Here is a 10,080-nt window from a genome sequence, read left to right on the forward strand (position 1 = left end):
AAAACGAATAAAATCTACGCAACAGTACACGATTAGGCTAAATGCGTAAACTTGATTGATAGTTTTATGAAACTGCGTGTGAAGCAATTATAACGCTGTAGCTGCGTTGGGAATTTCGTAGAACGCTTCGTTCTCGTAGGTTTTATTCTCTTCGTCATCAAATTCGAACTTAGTTTTTTCTTTTTTGCTAAAAAATGCAAGATATGTTCAACATCATCAGGGGCAACGACGTATATTTCACTAAATAAATATGTCTCGAACAAGAAGATATTACTAATAGACAATTAAATCGGAAATACGTGAGCCATATTTTTCAACTATATTTAACTATACACATTTGTATATTTGTAAAGACCCGTGGACAGCGCAAAAGCAGCCTTAATAGAAAGCGAACATTGTAGAACCAATAAAATCACTACACAGAAGGTACCCCCCGAAAAAAGTGGAAAAATGCATAAAACCTTTTCATTTTAACGTTATCATGCCGTGGGTTAAGTAGGCCAACGACTTTGAATACTTACGATTGATAAACTGTATATGCTATTATTGCGACTGCTGCTAGAACCACCAAGCATATGATGACAATATATGGAATTAGCCAGATTGGAAAGGCAGGTTCCGTTTCTGGGGTAAGGGTCGGGGGAATTCCCTGCACAACCAATGTATCGTCATCCAGTTCCAAGGCACCATGGAAACGAGGCTTTGAGTACCTATGTGTAAGGCATTGTAAGAGCACTAATTATTATATGTTACGGAAAAATAACAGTACTCTTTTTATTTCGTGGACGACTAAAATTATATTGAAAAATTATTCATCTATAATACGCTTATTTGGTTCAAATGTTTTACGATCTTTTTGAAACAAATTTTTCAAGGGAATACGGTTACGTGGCGCATTGAGCTTGGACAAAAATACAGGATGGCGCTTGTCTAGTAATATCTTTGAATAAAAAATAGGCTGACGACAAAATTCATAATTCTGATTTCTTACACAAATAGCAAATTCTCCTTTTAAAACTTGAAGATTCCCCTTAGTGATAATTTCCCTCACGGTTGCCTACCTCAATTTTTAGTTCAGTTGATTTTTGGTGTTTTTTTCTACATTATCATATCGAGGCTAATCTTATCTTCAGCAAATTTAGGTGCAAAATCACTTTTAGAAACAAACAAAGGGACAGAACGTAATCTATCAGCATTTTGTTTGACAATTGCGTCAGTTGTGATGTGAGCCAAAGTATGCAAACTTATTTTTCCAGAATTGAGCTGGTACTATTGCTTTTAGTTCACGCGCATTAACTTTTGAGACTTCAAAATGCGTAGTCGATATCTGTCTTAACCTTTATGTATCGCAGAACAGTATCACGATTAAAAAATCGGCGACACACCTGCAAAACATTATCTAAACGATTATGGTGCTGATCGTTCGACTAATCATTTTCCTATCTTCCGCAAAGTCTCAGGCCACCCGCTGTTCCTGGACCTCGGTTCGGTATACCCTCGTGGGGTGGTACAGAAGACAAATTTTGTTTTAGTCTAACTAAAATAAATATTATTTTAAACAACGAAATATTGTCGGTGGACGTTGGTTTATTGAAACGCTTATACTTTTGTAATTTCATTATTTGCGATCGGCAGAATATTGCTAGTAGGACGATGAGTGTCGAAGTCACCTAATGTTTAAAGGGCCGGACATGAACTTTTGTTCGAACTTGTTTTACTTTATCATTATTGGGCTAAAACTAAACGAACAAAACATTAAAAGTATTTTTTTAAATGTAAAATGTGCTTTATGAAATGGCCAGCATATAGTTTGATTTTTTTTTAATTAAGCCTGAAGTTACACCCGATAAACTGTAATAAACTGTTAATGAGTGTATTTTGGTATCACTAAGAAAATATGTCGCCCGCCTGATGTATCAGGCCTAACCGGCGGGTCGTATTTGGTAGATTGGCGACCCCTGGATTAGTAGGCTTATATAGCTCAGAAGTGTGCATACACTTGTACCGACCTCCGACCGGCCAGTTATATTTAGCTGGATCAGACTTTAGGCCAATAGCCTATACGCGTACCCGGGTTTGACCATCTACCAAACGCATTTCTCATTAACCAGATATACCTTAACTAAAATATTGGTAACTGTTGCACACCACCCCTGGCATACTCATACTGTCTTAATGTCTGACGGTCTTACTTGTGTAAGAACAATACTCGCTAATAGAATTCACTGTTAAGCGGAAGAATATTTAAAACTATAATCTGTTGTTTCATGAAAAAAAAAACATCTTGCTACTACACTGCGGCAAAGCGCAGTCTCACATCACACTATAGATGCGGTTAACTTGTCTATTTGAATAAGTCACCTCAGTGTGGTCCAACTGAAGGCCCGCGGGCCAAAGTTGGCCCGCGAACTGGGCGTCAGCTTTGCTGCAATCTAGCAATGTTACTTCAATTTTTGTTTCTTTGTTATTGTAATGGACAAAAAAATGTAAATCATCCTTTGTGATTTCATAACTACAGTAGCTGAATAAAGGTGTAGATTCCAAAGTTAGTATATATGCCATAGGCAAGGGATGGCGAACCCTTTCTTCGCGCGGGTCACAAACACGACCTTAATCCTTACAAAATGCAGAAGTGGGTCATATATTTAATTATTTGCTAATTTTATGCGAAACTTTGCTGCTGTGTGGTTTTAAGTGTTATTGTCTGGGTTGGTAATTCAAGCTTTTTGAATGATTTCCAAATTCGGATTCCCACCAATATTAAGAAGTTAAATACGTAACGAATGCTGCTACCGGAGTTCAGCAGAAAGCTTTTTCATGGCATGGTTTGTTGGTTTAACTAATGATACTATATAATATAGTATCATTGGTTTAACCAGGGTTTTCGGAACTTATATTTTGCGAGCTCTTAATTTCCCTAAAACTCCTTAAAGGATCACCACCCTTTACGTTTTACAGCGATAAACAAAATGCTTTTAGCTTTTCTGCACGCATTTGTTGAAGTGCAGTTAATGTAAATGTAGGCCTACTCGTCACCCTAAAACAAGATATGCCACGAAAATAAATTTTCGACCTATATATTACGACGAAAAACAAGATATCTCCCGAAAATAAATTTTCGGCCCATATAGCTATGTCGGAGTCGATCGCTAAAGAGGGCTGAGACGATTTGGTCACAGTATTTTAGGTTTTTTGTCCCCCAAGCAAATGCCCCTTAGGGTGCAGACTCATAAAAATCTTATACGCACCTACATACCACTATACGCCATGTACGGAATTAAGAAAGTTCCACGATGTATAATTTTTAGCATGGTTTATTGGTTTAACCAGGGTTTTAATGTAAGCTTACTCGTCACCCTGAAAATCTTTTGAACGACCGACAGATTTGCCCGCCCTAATTTAAACAGTATTATCTAACGAAGAAGTGTTTTTTTACATTTATCCTTTTATGAAATTGATTAAAAACATTTCGGTATTTCTAAAAAGACAAGTGGGTCATTAAAAATGTGTGGTGGTTGTGACCCGCGGGACAGTGGTTCGCCATCCCTGCCATAGGCCAACGGTTCTGGTGGGCGCCAAGCAATTCTTAGGGGGGCGCGATCTCCAAATCAATATTAAAATTTTTTGCAATGATTTTAATGGTTTCGTTTGGGTTGTACACCACTCCTACAGCGCTGTAGGCAACAAACTCTGTTTTTGCCATGTTTAACATTGAAACTGGAAAACGAATCTTGTTTTTCTAATTTTCTTGACTATGTTTTAGCCCAAAGTCTCTTTGAGTGCCATTGCATGTTTTTATATCATCGAATGTATAACGGTCCTATTTAATTAAAATTTTTCTAAGTTATAGATAAACGATAAAAGTCATCCCCCGTTTGCACTATTTTTTATCCGTATTTTATATATGACAACAGGCTTGCAACAGGGGGACTCAAACTTTTTTGCGTGAATCTATAATGTTTTTGCAGTATGGCTGTTGTGTTGTGTGTCGTCACATCTTTTGAAACAAGATAACGTACTGTTTATAAATCAATGTGTCGAGCACGAGCAATTTGTTGTGTGCCCAATGCGAAAAGCTTCCTAAATTTATAGTTTTGGGCCAATTAAACCCAATTTTTTTCGCGCTTCGCGCGACCGACAACGTGCTTTACTATTTTCAAGTTGTCTTAGTGATATTTAATAGAAAATGCCGAATTGCTTTTCGAAGGGGGCGAAAGGCATATGAAAATTACCAAAGTGGGGCGCTGCTGAAAAAAGGTCAAGAACCACTGCCATGGGCTATGTATAATTTGCCAGCAGTAAGCATAGAATCGCTATTTGAAAACATTGGCCCGCAAGATAAGAAAAATTGTTTTTTGCCCGCGATGAAAAGAATTTGGACCACGCTGAGTTACCTGATTGATTCTTCGATTTCGTTTTGTGAGAGCGCATTTACTCTGACGCACATTGCAAAACGATCCGTTTCGTTAAATAATTTGACATCGGCAATCCTTAAAAAGAAAAACGCATTACAGATTTAATTAGTAGGCTATCATTACATTTTTTTAATCATTTTAATCTTACTCTGTTTCCTTAGCTCCAACATCTGAGCATAAGTCAAGTGTTCCGCAATATTTCCTCACGGAATATGCGAGAGTCCCCTTAAACAAGTACTTTTCATAATCATCAAACTACAAAAAACAAAATGGCATTGTTTATGTATTATTTATACCACCAGAAACTATATTACCACCACAAAATGGGATAAAGATCTTACCTCAGTTGGATCCGTAATCTTCACTGTGACTTTTAGAGATGGTGCGCTACATTCCAAAGAACACGCTAACGAAAAGCATTTTTAATTATTTATTAAGCATGTTCAAAATATAATTTATATAAAAAAGCAGTCCCAGTTTTTAGACTTAGTCAAACCGAAATAGATCCTTAGTGTTCCAAAGAATCTTATTTTGGTACCGTAGGCTAAACTTTGTTTCAACAAACTTTTATACTTTAGAAACAAAGGTATATATAGTCGACCAACTTCGTCATGATGTGTTGTAATAGCAGCTTTATATATAACTCAAAGCTAACAATGGTCTTAATTTTTTAAGGTTTGCAAATCAAAAAACATATTGTGTATCACTGAACATGTTGCTGGGGACATTTAATTATTTAAAACTCATTTGCACCAACGGCGATCAAAAATCTGGTGTGGGATTTTGACTAATTAAACGACAAATTAATTTGCAATACACGTATTTTCGAAGCAAAGTAAAAACAATTTTAAGAGGGTTCAATCTATGACTGCTATGTTTTTGGCAAACAAGTTTAATGCTAAATATCTGAAGTTTAGCCTACTGTTTGATTCTACATCAGGGAGATTTGCCAAAAAGTCCGGGACTTTAACTATATACACTACAGGCAATACAAATATTGTTTGCGATAAAATTAGGTACAGTTTTAAATTATTAGATTTCTATTCACGTAACACACACGACCGTGTTTATTAACGTTTTTAGATTATTTTGAAATTTTGCACTCAAAATGGACTCCAGCAATACGACCCCTTAACCAGTGGCGTAACCAGCCGAAAAATGTTTAGGGGGGGGGGAATGTTTGAACTTTTTAAACAATTAAAAGAGCAAAAATAAATTGACTAAAAAGTAGTAGAACTACATTAATAAGTATAGCAAACACAATAACTAAATCGTTTGTGACGTAACAATTGTAGGTGTAACATGCCTGTGATGTACTGGTGTGCAAGCTTGCCAACTGGTATATTTATATACCAATTCCAGAAATCTGGAATATTTCAAACCTGTTTGGTATGCGATTTTTTAGTTTGGTATATTTTGGAAAACTGGTATATTCTTGGTATATTTTTGAAAATAAAAAAACTGCTTCTGAAAATTTCTACCACAGATTTACTTTACAATCTGGCAACCCTAACAGTAACAGTAACAGTAACAGTAGAGTGTAGGACTGAAGTTACTGAATAATAATGGCATCAAGGAAATGGAAACCACGTGATGGTCAACGAAAATTTCGTTCAGAATGGTCTCAATGTATAGTTTCAGTGGAGCTTCTACTTGAGCTGCATGCAGTTTTTAATGGAATTGTTGATTCAAGTTGAGAAAAGGACTAAGCAAAATTTTTTTTGGCCTTTCATCCAAATGTGTTCGTCTAAGCAAATTTTTCAAGGTCTCAGTGGCCTTCATCCAAATGTGGTTCTTTCACAGATGTCACGTTTACCGTTTTCGCAACTTCCATTTCAGCACCTTCTATCACGTAACCCAGATCTTGAAAGCCAGTACAGAAAGTTAATTTGTCACATATGGGAAGAAGAAAAGTCTGCTTTTCCTGACGGATTACCAAAAGAAACTGTTCCATTTTGGCTTGGTATCCGAAACTATGAAACTCTTGATAGTTGTAAACCCTACAAGGAGTTAGCACATTATGCTCTTGTTTGTTTGGCTACTCCAGTCAGTAACGCTATTGTTGAGAGAATGTTTAGCCACGTCACTTGTGTAAAAACTAAATATGCTTAAACTTCCAATGCTAGAACCTAGAAGCAATTCTGAGAGTAAGGCATTGTTTAATTAAGAAAGGAGAATGCTGTAAGAAATTTGATGTTACCCAACGAATGTTCGAAAACTCTAATTCACATAATATGTATGATCTAGAAAATGAGGATGGAAATGAGTTTGAATTACTTGACTAAAGTTTTCCATTCATGTCAATGCATCGTTTTATTTTTCAAGGTTCGAACATTTATTTTTCAAGGTTCTTGATGAAAAAAAAATAGGTTTGGTATATATTTGGTATATTTTAATTCAAAGTTTGGTATATTGTTGCCTTTACAATCTGGCAACCCTGCTGGTGTGGTACAGTACTACTGGACTGCACCAGGGCTGCCACTCCTAGTGGTTTTCCACTAGATCTAGTGGTCTAGTGGTTTTGTTGGAGAATCTAGTGGTTTTTGTAACCTTGAAATCGAGTAATAAACTTTTAGTTATTTTCCGGATTCCATTGTTAAAAACGGTAAAGTGAATGAAAAAATTTCTTTTTTAAACCAAATGTAAAAGTCTGATCGTGTTTGGTGACCGTCGAATAGCAAGTTGCTTTACTGATTACTGTTAGTGTCGTGCTGCTCGAAATCCTATTTAATCACCGTTTTGCCAACAAAGGTGCTAATTAAAGGGGGAAGAGGGTCCGGAGTGAGAGAAGGAGCATGCCTGGGTAGGGTATATATAGGCGGGTCAAAATATGAAATATATAGCCTGAACATCAAAAAAATTCCTACAAAAGGTTTTTCGACGGTTTTGGGTAGTATTTATGATCAACAATAACATATTAAAAATCTAGGACAGAGGTGGGCAAACTGCGGCCCGCGGGCCGCTTGCGGCCCCCGACAATTTTCCGTGCGTCCCGCGGGAATCTGAAGCAATAATTAAAAAAATACCAGGCTTTAGATTGCTAAGCGCACCAGGCTTTAGATTGCTAAACAGCCTATTATGTCACAATGGAAATTTTTAAGTTCGGCCTGTCGCATTACAAGTGTTATCTTAGATTAGCAGCTAGTTGTTTAGCAAGTTGTTAATTTATGAGTGATGTTCTTAGTTTAAAACTGTTTTGTGCGTGTGCTGTGTGGAGTACTAATAGAGGGGACAACATTGTTGTGACAGCTGGTCGAAAAGTAGACTGTCGTAAACGTTACACCAACCCCATCGATAAACAGCTTAAGAAGAACAGAGAGGAAAGTGGGTCCTGCGTCACGAGGAAACGAAGTGTTCGAAGTCTTGATGGCAATTTTGATAGTAAGACTGATTGTTTATTTTGTGGGGCTCGAGTTCTCACGGACAGACCTGGCTTTAGTTTTGTAAAACAGATGTTTTTGCAAGGACTATATTAGAGTGTTGTGAGAGACGTTCTTATGATTGGTCATTCGCCGTGAAAGGTCATATTGAATATTACGGTGGCGATTTGCATGATGCAGACTGTTTATACCACCATTCTTGTAGTGCTATTTTTAGATATGGATTTAACGTACCCTTGCAATACGGCAAAGTACCTGAAGCAAAACGTCGAAAATCTGGGCGACCGAAGGATGAGGACAGGAACAGGCATTTCTAAAGATTTGTTCCTATCTTGAACAGAATGATGAAGAACAGTTAACGATATCAGACCTTAGATATAAATGAATGAATTTTTAGCAAATGAGGATTGCCTTCCTTATGGATCAGAATATCTGAAAACCCAATTACAGAAACAATACGGTGAATCTGTTTATATAGCTAAAGGTCAGGGCCTTCATGGCATTGTTACTATGAGAGAGAAAACATCAGAAATCCTCCGATCTAATTACCTAAAAACAAGGCATGAGAATGATGAAGAGTCACAAAAGAGAGAAATAATTAAAACTGCGGCAAGGCTCGTCAAAAGTGAGATCAAAAAGGATGTACCATCTGTTAATGATCACTACCCAAGCGCAGACGCACTCAATCTCGGTCCTGCTCTAATGTACTTGCCTAAAACTTTGCGAACACTGTTGAGTTCCTTATTTGTAGGAAAACACAAAGCAAAAGGTTGTATGTATTGGCCAAGCTATTGTCCAAGCTGTTAGACCACGAGCGGTGATTGCACCATTGCAAATTGGTCTTGCTGTTCAAGGACATCATTTGTACAGGTCGAGATTTCTTGTTTACACGTTACACAATATGGGATATTGTTCTTGTTACGCAGAAGTCCAGAGATTTGAAAATAATGCAGCTGATTGTGTAGCGTCAAATTCCATTGTTCCAGAGAAAATAGACCCACTCGAAAGTACACTTTTATTTGCAGCTGACAATGTTGATCATAATATTATCACCCTGGATGCGAAGGGGACTTTCCACGGGATGGGAATGATTGCAGCCTTGACACCGGGTCAGAAAGCAAACCGTATGATTCCAAGGCACAACATATCACAACTCAACATCTGAGATCAAACAACTCCACTTTGCCAACAAAGCGCGTCGTGCCATCTTTGTTTCAAGATCGCTAGATTTCTTGATTGTGATTACAGGATTGACATTTTATGGGAGCTTTCATTCAATTTTAAGCAAACCATGCCCAATTGGCAAGGTATGATGCACATCCTTCACCAGAGGAACGATCATCCTGGCCGGTCATCGATAATGTTTTTTGCCAATGATAGACATGTATTCTGGAGATAAAACGTGCATTTTGTCCACGTTAGAGTGTGTTCAATTCTGATCTTGCAAAATTGAAGACATCACTGGCATGTCCCTGAGGAACATTGTGAATGGTGTTGTGGCCGAGGTTGACGTTAATTTACATGAGTTTGAATCAGTCGGAAGGAGTATTAGGAACAAAATGATTGGACAGTCTGTTTTCTCAATATCTTTTAGGCGGAAGGATAAAGCAAAGACATTTGGAAACATCTCATCAGTAAAGGTGACAACTGAAAGAACGATTGACCCCTGGTTTGCGGCTACCATGGAAAAGGGGAGAAACCTACGGCGCCATTGCACAATCATATGCTGAATTCACGACTCGGCGTTATCAAAGGGCAACGGTTGTTTTTGACGGATACCTAGGAGGACCGACAATCAAGGACAACACACACCAAAGGCGTGGAAAGAATGTGCATGCAGTCATCAGCTTTACGAAAGAGACAGTGTTTGATGGAAAGAAGGATGAGTTTCTCTCAAGGAACATGAACAAACACAAAATGATCAACCCGATCGGTGAAACACTTCGGGGTAAAGGCTGCGAAGTGATCAATGCCGCGGGGGATGCTGATGTTCTGATTGTGAAGGCTGCTGTTCTTAGTGCAGTGTCACACGCGACAACGTTGATTGGAAAAGACACAGATCTGTTGGTCCTTCTTCTTCTGTTGGTCCTTCTTCATTATGCGCAACAGGCAAACAAAGATCTATATTTCCGTTCTGACAATGCAAATGCTGACAAAGTGTATCATAGAAACGAACTGAAAATGGTGTTGGGTGAAGAAATGTGTTCCCAGTTACTTTTTCTACATGCCTACACTGGATGTGACACCACATCAAGGATCTTTGGTGTCGGTAAGAAATCTGTCTT

General features: G+C 37.8%; 1 protein-coding gene across 1 annotated transcript; it reads right to left on the minus strand.

Moving 5' to 3' along the window:
• Positions 1 to 47: 47 nt before the first annotated feature.
• Positions 48 to 6,369, minus strand: LOC146160271 (collectrin-like). Its single transcript, XM_083384918.1, has 6 exons — positions 6,258 to 6,369; positions 4,757 to 4,821; positions 4,564 to 4,670; positions 4,395 to 4,490; positions 522 to 710; positions 48 to 187 (listed from the first exon to the last, which is right to left on the minus strand). The coding sequence occupies exons 1-6, from the start codon at positions 6,367 to 6,369 to the stop codon at positions 88 to 90; spliced, it is 669 nt and encodes a 222-aa protein (XP_083241044.1). The 3' UTR covers positions 48 to 87.
• Between the last annotated feature and the right edge of the window lie 3,711 nt (positions 6,370 to 10,080).

This window comes from Ascidiella aspersa, chromosome 3 (genome assembly GCF_963924565.1).
Source record: "Ascidiella aspersa chromosome 3, kaAscAspe10.2, whole genome shotgun sequence".
NCBI classification, from domain to species: Eukaryota; Metazoa; Chordata; class Ascidiacea; order Phlebobranchia; family Ascidiidae; genus Ascidiella; species Ascidiella aspersa.